Below are 19,180 nucleotides of genomic sequence, written 5' to 3' on the forward strand. Positions count from 1 at the left end.
ACTGCAGGGCTCTTGCAGAAAGGTGATTTTCATTGGGATCTTGGCTGGGTAGGGAAGGGTTCATTCTCCCTTCACCGCATGTTGTGGTTCCAATGAAAAGTGGGGGCGGGGGCACACTGACATTTCCATTAAAACAAATTCCAACATGCTTCCATGTGATGCATTTAGTGTCATGTAGTTTGGCCATGTCAATTCAAAAGAACAACATGAACTGAGACACTTATGGATGTCGTAAGATTAGCTTCTTGGCCAGACCTCAACAAGGAAAAAAAAATAGCACAGGGGAAGACATAGAAAAGGCAACTAAAAGGGTTATGATAATCCTGTCAAAGAAACACTTAAGGTATCTGAAGATGACAGAAGTTTACAAAATAATGAAAACTTACAGTGGTAGTAAGTAAGTTGAAGCCAAGAAGTCACGTAGCTCAGAATTAACCTAGGAGATTTATTCCTTCATAGTGTAGTATAAGTCTTAGCATAAATTACTTTTGAACAGGATTTGATATTTTGTACTTGTATAACTACTAGGTTCTTGAGGCCATTGGCAGAGAATGGGTCTCACTATCTCACTTCACTTTATCATAATATATGAGCAGCCCTGCTGCATCGTATCAATATCCTGTATAGTACAGCAGCTGGCCAAATGCATTGGGAAGCCCACAAACAGGGCATGCACTCCACCATTCTTAAACTTTATTTATTTATTTATTTATTTATTTATTGCATTTTTATACCACCCAATAGCCGAAGCTCCCTCGGCGGTTCACAAAAATGAAATCTTTATGAGTAACTTCACTGCGGATTTATCACCTTCCTTTAGGCACTCTGTTTGATGACATTAACAACTCTGGCTGCATCCCAAATAAGGACTGTTACTGTACTTATAATGGGGCTACTTATGCCCCTGGAGCTTCTTATTCATCCCAGTGCACTTCATGGTAAGAAACCCACTGATTCAATCCTATCACTGAGCAATGAAAATGTTACATGGCTTGTTTGTTTGAACAATGAATGTTACATGGCTTGTTTGTTTGAACAATGAATGTTACATGGCTTGTTTGTTTGAACAATGAATGTTACATGGCTTGTTCGTTTGTTTGATCTGGCCATTCTTAGCCTTTTTTCTCTTCTTTTTAACTTTAAATGAACTGGGCCCATAGCTGAGGGGGGAGGCTAGGGGGGCCTAACGCCCCCTAAACCTTCCCTGTCCCTCCTAAATTATTTTTACAAATTAATAAATATTAATAGTGTACAACCCTGACTACTTTTTTTACTCCTCCCTCTACCTGAAAATTTAAGCTACCTACAGGTCTGAAATGAATTGCTCCAGCTCCAGGCCCGGTGTAATTTTTCACCTGTTCTGGGGATATGTTGGTGATGTGGGAAAGCATTAGACCCTGCAGATCTCAGATCTTCCTGGGCACACCCAGGGAACACCTCCTTTTTGCCTCTCTGCTACTGGAGCTCCAACATTGGAGTAGCACCAGAAGTGGACCTATCTGCAGCCTCATGGAAGTGATTTGTGAGGTTGTGCCCCCTTCTCTGAGAGTGGACCTCTCTCTGCACCCTCAGAAGGGGAGATCCAAAAAATCCCCTCCCTGGGACCATAGAATCACAGCCTACTTGCTTTTTCTTCCTGAATAGGTGTTTTTTTCTGGAATTTAGATCTTTTTATGTGACACCCCAATTCTTCGATGTTGTTTTATTTTTATTTTTAAATATTTCATTTAAATTCTACCTTTCCAAAATGGCGCTCAAGTTGGCTAACAATAAAATGCAGATTAAAAATAAAACTTTATAAGAAAGAAAGAAAGAAAGAAAGAAAGAAAGAAAGAAAGAAAGAAAGAGATTCAGTTCTTTAAAAAGAGTGGAAGATACACCAAGAATCTCTGCCTTTCTTTTCTGAGCAGCAGCTCCTCATGCTGCATTGCATCTTACTTCTGAAATATCCTACAAATGCTTCCAATGTGCCCACCCGGCAAATAAACCTGTTGAAAAAAATATTTACAAATATTCCAAAAGGGAAAGGGGGGCATTCCAGTAGGTGGAGAGGGGAGGAGACCAGAGAAGCCAGGATACGATTTATTCTGAGCCTCCTCTAGCCTCCTTCCAATAAAGGTGAAAATTGCCTCCACCACTTTTCCTGCCCTTCTGGCTTCAGCCCCAGCAGGGCATAGCAGTCTTGTTCAGGGACATCCAAGCAGACCATAGGACTGTGCCCTAAGAAAAGAAAAGAAAAGAAAAGAAAAGAAAAGAAAAGAAAAGAAAAGAGGCTATTTCACAAGCCTGTATGTTTGCTAATGAAGCTTTTGTTCAAACTCCAAATTAAACCTAAGGCCTTAGCTAGACTGGGCTTTGTCACGGGGCGAACCCTGGGATCAACCCTGTGCCTCCACATGACGCACAGGGGATCCCGGGATGAGGGAGGGATGATCCGTCCCTTGTCCCAGGATAGAGCCCTCCCCTTTGGGCCCGCTTTTTTCACAGTCCCGGGCTGAGCCCGAGACCGCGGAAGGTGTGGCCCATTGCTGTGGTTTGACCCAGCTCCACGTGGGGCACAGCGCTCCTCAGCCCATCTGGGTTAGGGTGGGGGGAGCAGAGAAAGTACTTAATTTTTTTTTTTAAAAAAAACTTACCTTCAGTGCACGAGCGTTTGTGCGCTCTGTCCTCTTTAAAAATAAAAAAAACGGTGGGCGCAACACCTCACTTCCTGAGGTCGTCGCACCTCACATGTAAATGGAGAAAGGATCTCGAGTTAAACACAACATGAGAACTTCCCTCCTCCGTCCTGGATTAAACGGTAGATCTAGCTAAGGCCTAAGACTGCTTTTTGCAGCCTGTTTTGAAATACAGAGCCTTAGAGAATACAGGGGTTATGATTTCATGACTATTGATGCAGTATAAGATTACTAACATGGTTGTAGCCCCCTAAGAAACAATGCTATGGAATACCTAAGGAAACGTTGTTAATTAATATTTATGTATTTAATACATTTTTATACCACCTTTCTGTCAAGGCATCCAATGCAGATTATTATTATTATTATTATTATTATTATTATTATTACTATTACTATTATTATTATTGTGCTATTTTTTCATTTTTTGTTTGTTTATGGCACCTGATGCAACACTTCTGTCTTTTCTTCAGTGAATGTATTGGAGGCAAATGGTCCTGTGTCAGCCTTTCCTGCCCTGGCATGTGCTCCATTGAAGGAGGCTCCCACATCTCAACATTTGATGAGAAACAGTACTCCTTCTTTGGAGACTGTAGCTACGTCCTAACTAAGGTAATCAAAATGGAATCTTAATTTTCAGGAGATGTTTCGAATTGAAAATCTTCCTGTATGTATTAATCAAAGGGATAACAATGGCTTGGAAAAGGTTGGTTAAAATGGAACAGGAAGAAAGTTTGATTTAGTTCAAGCATCTGCATTATTTTTCTAATATAGCAGAATTTACAATAAAATCAGTAATTAAAAAATGATTTCAATAAACCTTTGCAGTAGATCCATAATAATAAAACACTGTAGTGGCACTCTTCAGAGATTTCACTTGTAGAATGGCTGTTTCATTCATTGACACAGTTCATACGGCATGCTAAGCCACAGTGGTTAAGCATTTTGAGCTAAACATTATGGCTTAGGGTGTTCTGTGATCTATTCCTAACTATGGTAGCTACATAACCACAGTTTAAACATGCTCAGTAACCATTTGCTGCAAATGGGTTAGGGGGCCTAACCATGGCTTAGGGTGTTGTCTGAACTGGCCCATTGTTAAATCAACGGTCTAGTGGTTATAGAGATGGAATGAGGCTTGAAAAATTCCAAGTTCCAGTTCTCATGTGGTCTTTGGTGCAGGCTGCATCTGAATGACGCGGCCATATTGACAGGGCTAATGGCATTGGTCTTTCCCTTGGAATCAGCATGCTCCCTCAGAGCCAAAACAGATATAACTTTGGTTCCATGGGATACAGTTATTTTAAATAAATCAGCCAATTTGCTCAAAATCCCTACAATAATTGATGCATCTCGTTCACACGATGCCAGCTGCTAATGCTTTGCTTTTTCACTTTCAGCTCTGTGATAGCAATCTCTTCACTGTCCTGGGAGAAATTCGAAAGTGTGGCCTGACAGACAGTGAGACATGCCTTAAAGGCATAGCAATCAGCATAGGTGGATCACAGACAGTAAGTATGAAAAACAAGAAAGTCCAAATGTATATTTTCAAGCTAAATAGTCCAATGCATTTCGAAAATTTCCTTCCTCAGGGGCTGCTTTCTTTCCTCAGATGTATCGAAAAGAATTCTACCAATAGTTCTTCCATCTTGAAATGTCCTCTGCTAATTTCCTAATTTTAATTCCCGTTTGTAACAACTAAGTTAAACTAGAAAACTGCACCAAAAGAACTGACTGACCAGTTCCAAACAGTAAATTTCAGTTTCCTTGTGTGACCTTCCACACTCATAAAAACTGTTCCAAACTTTCTAGCAACTTTCTTTGTTTCTTGAATAGTTGGAATATTTACGAACACTCCATCCCCAGCTCAACCAGTTCCTATCCGAAGCTTCACTGCCACAAGTCCAATACAATATAAATTGTATATGCTAATAAAAAAGAGTGCGGCATAAAGAAAACAAGCACTTTCCCTTTGTAAAGTGGAAATCTATGTGGCTGAAGGAAGTACTGTGGTAGAGGTCCTATTTCTAACCATGCTTGCTCATCATTATTTTGCCTTTTCTTCTCTGTCAGGTAATTGTGATCAAGCCTACTGGGGTTGTGTATGTGAATATGATCCTCACCCAACTGCCCGTCTCAGTGTGTAAGTTCTCCTTTTTCTCTGTTATTACAGTCAATATAAGAGCAAAATTCTGTTTCATGTCTTTATTGTAGCTTATGTGTCATCCCAATGACTGTTCTCTTCAAAGAGTTGTAGGAAAGTAGTTACTACAGAGGTCTAGGTGCACTAAGCTGTATGCTCAAGCAGGCCTCCAACTATATTTCAGTTGAGGGACTTGTGCCATACCCACATTTCTTCCCAAATCAAAATGTACTGGACAAGCCTTATGGGTACAGCAGCCCCATTCCAGTAGGCAATAGCAAGACTGGGAAGATGGTTTATGTCGCAAGTCCATCTTTTATAGCATTGCAAACATGCTGTCATTGAAAGGAAGCAAGTCTGAATTTAGAAACTGCCATAAGGAACTGGTTTTGGTCAATGAAAATGAAAACCAGGGATGTGGTGATAGTTAACTATTTGATGCAAGAACAACTAGTGTACCTTTAAAATTGAATGTTCTTCTTTTAGTGAGTTCCATCAAGATGTAGCATTTTGCTAGAGTTGGCACTAAAATTATTAGACACAGATTAACAATGTATAGGATTCTGGGGAACAAGAGCAGGAGAATAGCTATTGCCCACTTTTGCCCTCATGTCATGCTTTTGAACTACCCACAGGCATCTTCTTGGCCATTGAGGGAAGCAGGATGATAGAGTAGAAAGGCCCTGGGTCTGATCCAGCAGGGCTCTCCTTATGTTCTTAGGATTTTAAATCCATATTTAATACTATACTCTCATAGTAGACATTTATTTACTAACCATGGAAAATAGTTAATACATCTGGTATAAACAGTTGTTAACCATGGTAAACCATAAAATGTTAGATTCCATCTGAAAACTGCTTTATTATGTTCTGCTTCCACAGCCAACGCCACCATCTTTATGCCTTCATCATTCTTCATCATCATCGACACAACTTTTGGGTTGCAGTTGGTGATCCAGTTTGTACCTATCATGCAACTTTATGTGCACTTGGACCCAGCCTACAAAGGGCAGGCATGCGGTAAGTGAAGCAATGAGCCGTTCTCAATACATAGAGGGCATCTTCAGCGAAATGGTTTTGATATGGTATGAAGGATTAAACATCCTCTTCCTGGCTTTGTCTCAGGTCTCTGTGGAAATTTCAACAGCGCCCAAACAGACGACTTCACAGCCATCAGCGGAGTGGTAGAAGGAACCGCAGCTGCTTTTGCCAATACCTGGAAAACACAGGCAGATTGCCCCAACATCAAGAACATATTTGAGAACCCATGTTCTCTCAGCATAGAAAATGGTATGTTCATGGCGGAAAATATTTTGCCAGTTTTCTCCTAGGTCATAATGATAAAATTCTTCTTTGGTTAATAGAAAACAGAGACCTAGAAAGACTCTGAAATATTAACTCTTATAAGCTTAAAATTCCCCATGTCTAGGGCTGAGAGGGACTTAAAGGTCATTCTGACCATTAAAAACAACACCTCACTCTTCTTCCAAAGAGCTCAAAACAGCATACATTATTCTTTCCTCTCTCATTTTATGCTCACAGCAACCCTGTGAGATAGGTTAGACTAAGACAGTGTAACTGGCCAAAGATCTCCAGCGATGTCTGTCCACCAGCAGATATTCACTTGTATGATGTTGGATGTCACCCCTTATGAACTTTGTGGCTGAGGGAGGATTTCAAGTTGGGTCTCAGATTGGGGCCCTTGTGTTAACTCTAGAGAAAAAAAGAGAAAAAAGTCATACTTGCTTGCTATGAATTTAAAGTAATGTGTGTTTTCGATTATAGCAAGGATGAGCAAGACGTAGGCCACATGTGAATGTGCACTCCACTGAAAGGCACATTCACTTCTGACCTCCCAGACCACTGTAGGCTGCACTGCTGCCACTCACACCCTGCTGAATTTGGTGGTGGCAGCACAAAAACATGGCGTTTTGCTGCCTAATTTGGCAAACCCTAAACAGGACAAATTTAGATTGAAAAAAAATTAATTTTGTCTTAGTTATCCTTCCATAGTGGTCTGCCAAATTAAGCAGCAAGACACTTTTGTGTGTGTGTGCTATAGCCATCGAATTCAGCAGGCAGACATGGCAGCCCACAGTGGGTCCGCAAAGTAAGAACTGGGCCCCTGATCCCCCCCAAAAATGTTACCCACCCCTGATTTACAGTTGCGCAGCTACACTGCTGGAATGCCACTGAGTTCATAGTGTTATTATATAATGTGTCACAGAGAAAATATCACCAAAAAAGGAAATGAAAGAAAACCATGTTGCCTTCTCTCTTCACAGAACAATATGCTTCCCATTGGTGTGGACTGCTGACAGACAAAAAGGGGCCCTTTCAGAAGTGCCACTCTGTAGTCGATCCAGCTGTTTACCACACGGTACTTTCTAAGTTCTGTTCCCTTGGAGTGCCAATAAGAATCTGAAAATAACTCCGAGGGAGGGGGGGAAATAGCTTGCCAAACTGGATAAACTGCTCTAAGGTTTTAATTTACCTTCTGCCAAGCTTCCCAAGTGCCTTAATGTTTATTGTTAATCCCCATAACTTGTAATCCAACATACACATTTCTCGCTCCACCACTAAATACAAACATCTCATCGTTCTACTCTGCATGCCTGGCCACATTGTTTGCCAACTTCTGACAAAGTGGTGTAAACCCTCCCGCAATTTAAAGTGACTAGTAAAGTGCAAAGAAAAAATACACCTATGTGTAGATTATATTTGTAGACGCATGCACAAATTCTGCAGTAAATGTGTAAAGTCCAAGTAATTTTACTGATTTATAATAAAGTGAGGGCCTAACATGACACTGTAAGGGATGCATAGCTGCCATTAGATGGCATACCCCCACCCCACCCCGTAGGACTTCCTGGAAACATCTAAGTAAATGAAACGCATCGTGTGATCTTCAGCGTTTCCTGTCCCCTTACAAGGGGCAGCCAATGAATGAGAGTAAGGGTAGGAAAATGCTGAGCATGATGGCATGGTCGTGTTTTTCTTTCACTAGATGATACTGAGGAGATGTAGGAGACATAAACCCTTATATATCTGTACGTTGAAAGCAGATTTGCACCCACCCAACCACCATATTGCAAAGCATATAGATCCAACCTAAGCTATTAATGATGTGTGTGTGTGAGAGGGCTTAAAAGGAAATATCTCTGGAGGTGTGGGAGGGATTTCAATAAATATGAATTGAATGTTCTCTGTGTTCCTAGAACTGTATGTTTGACACCTGTAACTGTGAAAGGAGTGAGGACTGCATGTGTGCCGCCCTCTCTTCCTATGTCAGAGCCTGCGCTACCAAAGGAGTGCTGCTGAAAGGGTGGAGGACCAATATCTGCAGTAAGTATTGATGGAACTATCAGAGGGACTTTGCAACCAAAATGCTAACCAAAGTGGCTAGAAGAACGTTTAGACCACTGGTACATTTATCCTGGGCAAAACTTTGGGAGAATTTGGGACATCTATGGGTCTCCTCCATTGTTGTTTTCTTTGAAAATCCCACAATGATGCCAGCAATTTCCCTGAGGCAAGAAGAAGTAAAGTGCTCGCTCACCACAAGGTGGCAAAGTCCAGCAAAACTCCCATGGCGGAGCATGAGGAAACAAACCGACGTAATCTTGACAGGAGTAAAAGCCATATTTTTCTGAGTAGTTAAAAAGAGGCTTTACTTATGTATTTATTTCAGAAAATTTCTATATTGCTTTTCATTATTTTATTTTATTTAAAAAATAATAATAATAATCCCTAAGTGGTTCACAAGATAAAAGCATGGTAAAATACTGTAATGGCAATCCAGTGGAGGCTGGTGGCTCCAGTGTCAGTGGGGTAGTCAATCTGCTTCCTGTTTCAGTTAAAACTAGGCAGAATTCTAAAAGGTGACTGAAACTTAGAGCAGATTCACTGCTCCACTGACATCAGAGCCACCAGCCTCTACTAGGCCAATCAATAAAACATCACATCAAACTAACTAGGGGGTACCTGGCCATGCTAATGGTCAGGGAAAGATCCAGGCAAGCGAATGTGCTTTACATTGTCACCAGAAACACTTCACACATCGGTAGGCTGTGATATGGTAAGCAAGGCCTTCTCCTCAGAATTCAGAGACTGGAGCAGTCTATGGGGGTGGGGTGGGGGAAACAATGTAGCTTTCAAAGGTATGCCTTTAAGATGAGCCTGGAATCATGTAGCTTGATTCAAAGACCAATACATAGAATTGTCACACCAGAAGAGGCCCTTTTTGCATAAATCTGCCCAAGACAGTACATCTGTTATATGAGCTACGTTTCATTCAAACCACTACTGCCATGAGACAGAATATACATACATATGAACACTGCAAACATTTTGGATATATATTGTTCCCTCCCACATCTAGTACTTTATAGTGCCAATAGCCCTAAAATACCACCACCACCCGAAATAATCTGTTTCTCTTCCCTCTTCCCAGCCAAATACCAAATATGTCCCAAGACCCTGACCTACAGTTACATCATTGATTCCTGCCAACCCACCTGCCGAGCTCTGAGTGAGCCAGATGTCACTTGCAACATTAAGTTTACCCCTGTGGATGGCTGCACCTGTGAGGAAGGGATGTACATGGATGAAAATGGCAAATGTGTACCTGCTCCCTCCTGCTCTTGTTACTACAAAGGGTCTCCCCTGCTACCTGGAGAAGTTGTTCATGAAAATGGCGCCCTATGGTATGAGGTTATTTCAAATAAACATTGTTCTGCAATGACAGGAATAATGAACATCCATGTCTTTTTTGCTAAGTGTAAGCCGCTCTGAGAGCCTATTTTGGCTGAGGAGCGGGGTATAAATATGATAAATAAATAAATAAATAATAAAATTTAAGCATTGTAAATGGAAATTAGGAATGATCACAGGAAGAAGTATCAAAGGAAGAGAATTTGGCCCTGAGACATTTTTATATTCATAAACTGAAAGATTTTTTTTTAAATTAAATGTCTGATAACAAATCAGATATTTTGTGCCTCAAAAACATTTCTAAATGCTCAAAACTCTCTGATTTGAAAACTCTTGTGGATTCCCCCCCCCCCGCATTTATTTCTGAAAACTGTGTGGAAAGTTTGGGTTTTATTTGGTATGTTGTCAGTTCCATAGACGCTATTGTCCAGGAAATGGGGGGAAAGGCTGTGCAGCACAATTGTGAAAATTGTGCTGCACTTCTATCATTCCAGTAAACTAACAGGAGTCAAGAAAGACAAGGGTCGGTCTCTGTAGCAGAGTTGTAGGATTTCTGCCCATGGGGAAACTAAAGTGTGGTAAGCAGAAGCAGGAAAATCTATCCTTCTTCAGCATTGTTATTGTTGGCTTGAACTAGGTAAGAACAACTGCTCATATTATAACTACATCAGATTTTAAATGTAAGACACTTCCTTACTCTCTTACAGCACTTGCACAAAAGGAGAACTTCAGTGCATTGGAGAAGTGAAGCCACAGCCAGGTAAAAACACAATTTTATTTCTCCTCTTGTTATGAAAGCTTTTTCAAAGTGAAGAGAGTTGACCCAATCAAGTAAGGGTAATCTGCACATGGAAGCAAGCCAGCTACCCTCACACAGCTGAGGCAGGTACGCATCTGAATGTGCATCCAGGCCAACAGTGCAATGCTTATTCATGCCCCATCTTTCAAAGCAGATGGAAACATACAGTAGAGGCTGGTGGTTCTGGTGTGAGTGGTGTGGTGAATCTGCTTTCAGTCAGAGCCAGTCAGGATACCTTGGATAGCTCCTTTGGAATTCTGACTGGTTCTCAGAGCAGACTCCTCATCCCACTGACATTCGAGTCACCAGCCTCCACTGGAAACATGCACTGGCATCTGGAGCCAATAGCTGCCATGCATAGCAAGATGTACATAACTAGAGATGGATTGGGGCAAGCGTTTTCTGAAGCAAATTTATTGGCAACTCTTTCCATAGCAAAGAGCATTTTTTGTTGTGAAATCTGGAAAAATGCAGATAGTAGACTGAAACCATCTTTGTTCAAATTGCTAGATAAGATCAGGTCACACGCTGTCACAGGGGAACAGAAATATTTCCCCAAGAGAGCAAAGCATTCACCAATGTTCTTAAAAAGGAAGAAGCAAGAAATAGTATGTGACAAATTCCATTAGTGAATTCTACACCAAGGTTGTGCATAAAAGACACAGCAGCTGCACTATGAAAGTTTTCTTTGACAAAACTTCCACTTGTGTCAGTGTGAGTGTGTGTGGTGAATGAAGGGAGGATAGTATGATTAAGTACTGTACAGTATTTTTTTTTCAGTACTCTACTAAAAATGATTTGTAAACTAATGTGAAAATGGGATGAAGTGAACCTAAGGTTAAAAAAAATGGTACATTAAGCAAACTGAAATGGACACATATGTCCATCCCTAGGCTTAGGGGTCTGCAGTGGGAGGGAAAATCAACTATTCAGGCTGGGTGGAAGCCTTCCATGGATAGAAGGAGGCTGTGAGAGGAAACCCTGTATCTAAGTCAGTAATTCAAGCGGGCTTGTAAAACTGAAGTAGAAATGTTGAACTGGATTTTCTTTGAAAACTCCAAAACTCAGGGCCTTCCTAGACGAGGCCTTAGCGCGCATTCTGACCCGGCTTCCTGGCTGTGAGTCCAGATGACGCACAGGGGAATCCGGAGACAGGCCGCGCTGAGGCCTGGTCTTACGCGCCATAAGCGAAGTCGCTTATGGCTCGCCTTTTCCCCAGCTCCGGCCTCAGGCCGGGGCTGGGGGTAGTGTGGAGAGTTCCGCGGCTTTTCGCGGCTCCTCGCTTACTCGCGAGGAGCTGCGAAAAGCCGCGGACCGGGCACATCAGCGGGGGGGCGAAGGATCACAGGGTGGGTGGCACGGGGGGAGGGCGGGTACGATCGCGCCGTGCGCCGCCCCATGCCAGGCATTGCCCGGGCTCGGGCGGCGCGCGACACGATCGCACCCGGCCTCCCCCTGTGCCACCCACCCTGCCACCCACCCTGTGATCCTTCGCCCCCCCCCCCCCCGTAAAAAAAACAAAAAAACCACTTACCTTGTCCGCCGTCTTCGGGCCACACCCAGCCCCTTTAAAATAAAAAAAAATGGCGGACGCCGGCAGGGACGCGACGTCGCTACGCGTCCACCGTCTGGTAGCCTGGGGGAGGCGCGCCAACGTCAGCGCGCCTTGGCCCCACCTCCCTGCCGGCATAAGCCGGCAGGGTTGAAAATATCCCAGACACTTCCTCCAACTTACAACTATGAGGAGCTGTTTTCCAACCTGTCATGTGATGCCAAGGCAAACGATAATTCTGAACAATATTATCTGCTGAGTTCCATAACCAAGACTGCTATTTTTGGGAGAGAAAATGGTGACTATGTTTGGCTGAAAGTCTAATCATATCTAGATTTCTATAAGGTGTTTTTTGTGTGTGTTGATATTGATAATGGCATGCCCTAATTTGTTTTCTTGAAGTATGATCAGTATTGCAGTAACTAAGATCTGGCCTCAAACTGAGATTTCACCTAGCTTTTTCTTTCCGACAGTGTGCAATGCCCCCATGGTATACTTTGACTGTGCCAATGCCACAGTAGGTGCCACTGGAGCCGAATGTCAGAAGAGCTGTCAAACACTTGACATGGCATGTGTAAGTGAACATATGAGTGTAAGAAGAACTATCCTGGATCAAACCAAAGTCCTATCTAGTCCAGCATTCACTGTTTACACAGTCATCTACCAGATCCCTGCAGGAAGTCCACAAACAGGATATAAGTCCAATACAATTGTCCTGCTTGCTTTCTCTAGCAACCGCTATACACTGTAACCATATCTTTGCTTAATAGCCTGTTCAGCTAACATATTAATGGCAACTGTAGTTATCACTTCACTACCTCAATGACCTCATCTCACTTCAGGAAGGTATTGCAAAATAGGAGTCAAGCTGTTAGAGGCGATAATGAGTGCTGACCACAGAACAGATGTATGAACAGCTCATCAGAAATTTTCTCCAAGGATGGGGTAGGGTGGGAATGAGGAAGGCCAGGCCAAGGGTTTTGATGTGGTAAACTGCTTTAGCCAACTTACACCATGTTCATGAGTCAGCACAACCTGACATCCCATTTTTGGGCCAAAAAACTGGAGATCTCTTGGAAAATTCTCAAAAAGAGTTCAACAAGAGTTCTCCATACCAAAACTCCCCTGAAAAAAATTAAACTTGAAACAACATTGTATGGAAGGTGGTGCTAATTTCAATTTGTCTTAAACTTATTTGCCAGTATCCTGCTGATTCCTTACCATTTTTTTTTTTTTTTTGCTGCTCCTCTTTTATTACAGTACAGCACACAGTGCGTTTCTGGTTGCATGTGTCCTAATGGACTGATATCCGATGGGAAAGGTGGATGTGTTAGTTCTGACAAATGTCCTTGTGTTCACAATGAAGCCACATACAATCCAGGGGAAACCATCAAAGTGAAATGTAACACTTGGTACGTACAGGGTGGTGGCCTATTACAAGATGAACTAAAACCATCAAATTCTTCTGTCTCATAGCAAAATGGTGCACTAAATTAAAGTATGTTTCTGTCTGTGTAGTACATGTAAGAACAGGAAGTGGGAATGTACCAAAGAATCTTGCATGGCAACTTGCTCAGTTTATGGAGATGGCCATTATATCACCTTTGATGGCAAACGCTATAGCTTCAGTGGAGACTGCGAATACACACTGGTCCAGGTATTTAACCTAATTTTGTATAACTAAAAGTCTTTTGACTTGATATGGTAAATGTGTTCATGAACACTAAATAATGCTCTTCCCTGCAGGATCACTGTAGCAAAAACAACACAAATGCAGGAACATTCAGAGTTATCACAGAGAACATCCCTTGCGGAACTACTGGGACTACCTGCTCAAAATCCATTAAAGTGTTCATGGGGGTGAGTAGCTTCACTAAGGGAACATGTACAATATGACTTGTAGGCATAGACAAAATTGAGATATGTGACATTCACCTACAATAGGAGACAAACTTCAGCTGGAGCACACAATAGCTAGGTGAAAAGGGGGGTTGAATAGTGCAATCCAGTATATGGAAAGACTAAAGTATGGGCTAAATGAGGTTTCTCTGTACTCAACTGGTATAGCGCTGAGCTGAAATTTCTCAGAAGACATTTTTCTTTTTTCTTCCCTCTACAAAAAGGCTATTTTGCAGAATTTTGTCTGAATATTCTTCACAATGTTTGTGTGTGGTGCCCGCTATTTCCTCTAAACCCCCCCCCCCACACACACACACAGTGCCCCAGTACAATGCTAGATCTGAGGCTTTGTGGGAAATGCAAAATGATGGCCAGGTTGTCAACACAGTTCCTGCTGCTGCCATGTGCAACAGCAGCAGCAGCAACAACAACAACACAACAACAAAATACCCATGGAGAAAAGAAAGGAGCTGTGCTACTGCCACAAGTAATGGTGAGCCCCATCCTTGAGAAATTGTAGGAGAATTTCTCTACCTCAATTTCTCTGCCTGCAAGAGTTGAGAGGCCATTTGTGCACAGCTCTAATTAAGAACCAGAGAGCTGTGAAACAAATCCTGTGAGCCCAACAGGGCTTCCACCTTTTTTTAAGAAAACCAACACCCTCCTGTTTGTATGGCAAACTATTTTGGAAACTAGAGAGACAGCTCCATCACACCAGTGATTTAGTGCACTCTCACCATGCCTGGTGTGCAGATTTGCAGCACGGTACCCACATGACACTGTGCCTGTCCTGCTGACACCCCGCCTTTTCTCCAGTCTTTTCCGTCTTTTCCTAGAACGCCTAAAGTCTGGATTATTTTCCCTAGGCGTGTTTAATGTGCCCTTAAGCCTCTGTGTATTGCTGTACTCTCATATTTTCCTTTGTTGTGGGCGTGTGCTGTGACAGGAGTCTTACTGTTGGCTTGAATGGATTGCATCAGGTCTTGGCAGGGAAAAGCAATGTTCCCTAGCAGCTGGCTGCAAGCCTCAATATAAAATCCAAAGCTTATATACCAGGCTCAAAAGTGTTGTTTTTTTAAATTATACAATGCCCGAATCTCTGCAGAGACAGGATTGTACTACCTCAATAGCCCCAAAGAGCCAGACTAAAGGTTCATTCCATTTTTGCTGGACAGAAAGGCGGTCTGGTTGAAGTACTCAGCTGACAGGACCTGCTGGTATATGTCTTGTTAAAGTGGGGAAAGGAGCAACCAAAGAACTAGAGGGAGAAAGAGAAGGGGTAGAGTGGAGTGGAAGAGCAAACAAGCAAAAGAGCAGCGTATTCATGTGAAAGGGACCATAAGCTTGACACGCTTATGCATCAGGGGTAAGAAAACACGGAGGCAAAGCAGGGGCGGGGGAAATATGTGTGATGGAGCCCAGAATTTCAAAAACAGTTTTGATAGGGCATGGAGACCTATTCTTAAAGAAGAAAAGAAATCGAATGTTCAACTGAGCTAGTGCTAGCCCTTTGCCTGGAGCAGCTATTTCGAACTCAGTTAGTAACTTCTAGGAAACAAGTTCCTACAGGTCTTTGTAAATGTTGGAGTAAATCCTACAAAGTAGACTATACTGTAAACATACAACTGTAAACATTATATTTTCAAATGTGCCATCCATTCAGACTACAGCTTGCTGATAGGGAGAAACCTCTGTTGGATATTTTCAGTTTATGTAATGACACTAATACACAACTGTTGGTTGTTTTTCATCTTTCAGAATTATGAGCTAATACTTACTGATGGAAAATTTGAAGTGATTCAGAGGATTTCTGGTGGAGGTGAAGTGCCTTTCAGGATCCGATATATGGGAATCTACATGGTGATTGACTCCACAGCTGGAGTGGTTCTGATGTGGGACAAGCAAACTAGTATCTTCATCAAAGTTAGCTCAGAATTTAAGGTGAGCTGTAAAATGCCAGAAGATTAAGAAAAACAACACAAATCCTTCATTCATTTCAAAATTGCATTGAAATGTGTGTGTGTGTGTGTGTGTGTGTGTGTGTGTGTGTGTGTGTGTGATATAGATAGATAGATAGATAGATAGATAGATAGATAGATAGATAGATAGATAGATAGATCAAGAGTGAAGAATGAAGCAGGTCCTAATATGTTTCCAGTCAGTTCACTAAAGAACAAACCATAGGAATAAATATTTTAAACATTTAAATGCTTCAGTCAACTGGTTTATCAAATGGATTCCATTACCTCACCATTCACAGTCAATTTAACAGAGGCTCATTGTGTTTGTTTAATTATTTATGTATTATATTTCTATACCACCCAATAGCTGAAGCTCTCTGGGCATTTTACAAAAATATATGAACAGTTGACAGTAATTAGAAATTTCTCACATTAAATTTAAAGCTCAGTGCATTGTGCTAACTTCATACTGTGGTGGTAATTTCTCGCTCTCTTCTCCCCACTGCAAATATACTCTGGAGGCTCCTCCGCCCCACTGGAGCAGATTTTGAGGATACACAGGGGAGTACAGGGAGTTCTATCACAGTTCTGTTGGAATAACTACTTTATTGGATTTCACCCCTTTGTTATTATGCTGAATGTCTAAACTGTGATGAACGTTGACAATGACATGTAAATGGCCATCCAGATGGATTTTGTGAATGTCTGAAGATATATGCCTGTTTCATTTGTCAGTCTTGTGTGTGTGTGTATCCCACTTTTCTGACATGTGTACGTGATTGATGACCATCCCATTGAGGTGACTGTCAACATTTAGCTGAGGCCACATTTAGGCATCACACTAAACTATGGTTTAATGAGGCATGAATGAGCCTAGCTTTCCACAGTTAGCTTTCCTCCCCAGCTGATTGGAAGCTTCCATTTCTGCTTTTGGTTAAAAACAGTTTGTTGCATTATCTGGATTTATCAACCATGTCTAACATTATGGTTTCTGAAGATGGTGGCCCGGTTCACACGATCAAAATAATTGTGTGCCAGGCATGATCTCCATGAACACTGGACAAGAGGAACTTTTCATGTCATCTAAATCTGGGTGGCATGGCTTATTAGAGGGGGGGGGGGGAGAGACACCCTTCCAATAACCCAGAACAACCTATGGGTTGTTTATGCTAACCAGGTGGGTTTGTTTAAAGTAACCATAATTAATGTTCATTTACAGTTCTGGGGCCATACAAGCACAGAAAGCTGTAATTAACCAGAACCAGAAGCAAAAGCTGCCCAACCTCCTGCCTGTGTGAGGGGAAGAGAGGGAGGGGAGTTTAGCATTTAAGGCAGAAGGTCCTTCCTGTTTCAGAACTATTAAGGATACAAGAGACCCATTCAAGCACTTAGCTAGCAAGCCTAATTGCCATGGCTGTTCAGTTTGGAAACTGATTCCCTAATTCCACAGGATTCCCTAATTCCACAGGATTCCCCACAGAGCAAGATCTTTCTTTCTTTGTTTGTTTGATTTTGATGGCAAGCAAGATCTGATTTCTTTTGAAAGAATTGCGTATTTCACAGAACATTGCTCATAGAATAAAAAAATATAAATTGCCTTTTGGGACTTTAATGGCTTTCAAGAAAAGATATAATCCTGAGAAAAATAGTCATACCTATTTCATTGCTAAGGAAGGAAGAAACTGTACTGGTGTAATTGAAAAGGAATTGATTTTATAGAGGCCTAAAAGATAAAATGTATTTACTTTACGATACCCTATTTTTGTTGATTCAGAGCCCTACATGTGTTTGATATGCATGTATGGCTCTTTAGCACATGGGCTTCTCCATTCATTTCAAAGGAGACAGAAAATCCATGCATGTGAAAGAATGACACACTGAAAAGCTTCCTTCACAGAAGTTAATTTAGAAGCCCTTCAGTGATTGAGAGAGTTCACAACCTCACAGTGTGTGTCAGTGCCTAAAAATGACAAAAACATTCTTCAGTTTTGAAAATTCTAATATCAGAAAAATAAATCTTCCACTTCTCATTTGTTTTGTGCTTGTCTCTATGCAGGGTCAGGTGTGCGGCCTGTGTGGAAACTATGACAGCAATGACATTAACGACTTCACCACTAGGAGCCAGTCTGTAGTAACAGATGTGCTGGAGTTTGGTAACAGCTGGAAGGTGTCTCCCACTTGCCCAGATGTTCAAAGCAGCAAGGACCCTTGTATTGCAAACCCATATAGAAGTTCTTGGGCCCAGAAACAGTGTAGCATCCTTAACAGCAAAACGTTTGCACGCTGCCACTCTCAGGTAAGAATAGAAAACTTTTCAGCTGAATGAATGGGACCCTTTTAACAGATCAGATCTGATGACTTGATTATGCCTGCACATAAGTGCTTAGGACAGGATGTGACAACCTCTATGCAAGACCACCATAAACATATGAGGTCACTTTGCCATTGCAAGAATCTAGGCAGGAGCTTTAGAATCAATTCTAGGATTTTGTAGTTCTCAGACAATGGATCTTTTGTAATTGGACTTCTCTTGCTACCAAGGTTGCATTTCAGGTGATGCTTCCTCTCTGGCACATATCCTGCTTGGTGTAGATCTGACCCAGGTCCTTCCATCAGTCTAAAGAAACATCAGCACAAAGAATCTTTGAATATTAATAATTTTATATATCTGGGCACTCATGGAGTTAGTTGGTAGCCCTAATTGACACATAATAGCTTTCTAAACATAGGATAAATGTCCTTAATATTTTTCATAACTTTTAACCAGTGCTTAATAAGACCTTTACAAGCATATTATATGCATGTCTATTCAGAACTAAGTCCCATTAAGTTCAATGAAACTTACTCCCATGTGAGGGTATATAGGATTGTAGCTTTAATGACTAAAAGTCCAATCCTATGCATGTTTAGACAGGAAAAAAAAGTTTTATGACTCCCAATATTCCCCAGTCAACATGGCTGGCTAGAGAATGCTAGGAGTTGTAGGACATAAGAAACACCATATTCTGGCCTCTACCCTGCCCCCTTAAAGATCTCTCTGACATCCCCTGAGTCTGCTGTTGTGACCTTGGAAAGCAGCTGGTGCAGATCTTTCAGCAGTGGCTCTGAGGCAAGGGAGAAGAATTGGATTCTGGAGTCCCCCTTCCGAAGGTCATAGCAGTATCTTTGGCCTTGGGGTGGCAGGGGACTCCAAAGAATCCTATGTTCCCTGGGACACTCTCCAAGGATCACAGGATTGCTGGTCCCAAATGTGGGTTGTAATTTCTTCTTTTTAGGTCATGTAAATAAACATTGCCCTGTTGATTTTTATACCACTGTGGCCATTTCAGTCAGTAATTTGCATAAAAGAAAATCACAAGTAGACCCCAGGATGGTTAGGCTATCCAAACACAGTAAAATTCTGATATTAACACACCTAATAGATAATGTGAAAGG

General features: G+C 41.8%; 1 protein-coding gene across 1 annotated transcript in view; it reads left to right on the forward strand.

Annotated features, from left to right (window-relative positions):
* The window catches only part of LOC134393382 (mucin-5AC-like), a 68,968-nt gene that overhangs the window by 12,402 nt on the left and 37,386 nt on the right, over window positions 1-19,180 (forward strand). The window contains exons 10-25 of the mRNA XM_063118409.1: window positions 821-938; window positions 3,152-3,290; window positions 4,079-4,189; window positions 4,752-4,821; window positions 5,704-5,841; window positions 5,947-6,111; window positions 7,107-7,201; window positions 8,040-8,166; window positions 9,275-9,527; window positions 10,242-10,294; window positions 12,359-12,459; window positions 13,146-13,297; window positions 13,404-13,542; window positions 13,632-13,745; window positions 15,543-15,725; window positions 17,802-18,041. Coding sequence (XP_062974479.1) covers window positions 821-938; window positions 3,152-3,290; window positions 4,079-4,189; window positions 4,752-4,821; window positions 5,704-5,841; window positions 5,947-6,111; window positions 7,107-7,201; window positions 8,040-8,166; window positions 9,275-9,527; window positions 10,242-10,294; window positions 12,359-12,459; window positions 13,146-13,297; window positions 13,404-13,542; window positions 13,632-13,745; window positions 15,543-15,725; window positions 17,802-18,041 — 2,198 coding nt within the window. The remainder of the gene's footprint in view (window positions 1-820; window positions 939-3,151; window positions 3,291-4,078; window positions 4,190-4,751; window positions 4,822-5,703; window positions 5,842-5,946; window positions 6,112-7,106; window positions 7,202-8,039; window positions 8,167-9,274; window positions 9,528-10,241; window positions 10,295-12,358; window positions 12,460-13,145; window positions 13,298-13,403; window positions 13,543-13,631; window positions 13,746-15,542; window positions 15,726-17,801; window positions 18,042-19,180) is intronic.

Source organism: Elgaria multicarinata, chromosome 2 (genome assembly GCF_023053635.1).
Source record: "Elgaria multicarinata webbii isolate HBS135686 ecotype San Diego chromosome 2, rElgMul1.1.pri, whole genome shotgun sequence".
Classification (NCBI taxonomy): domain Eukaryota; kingdom Metazoa; phylum Chordata; class Lepidosauria; order Squamata; family Anguidae; genus Elgaria; species Elgaria multicarinata.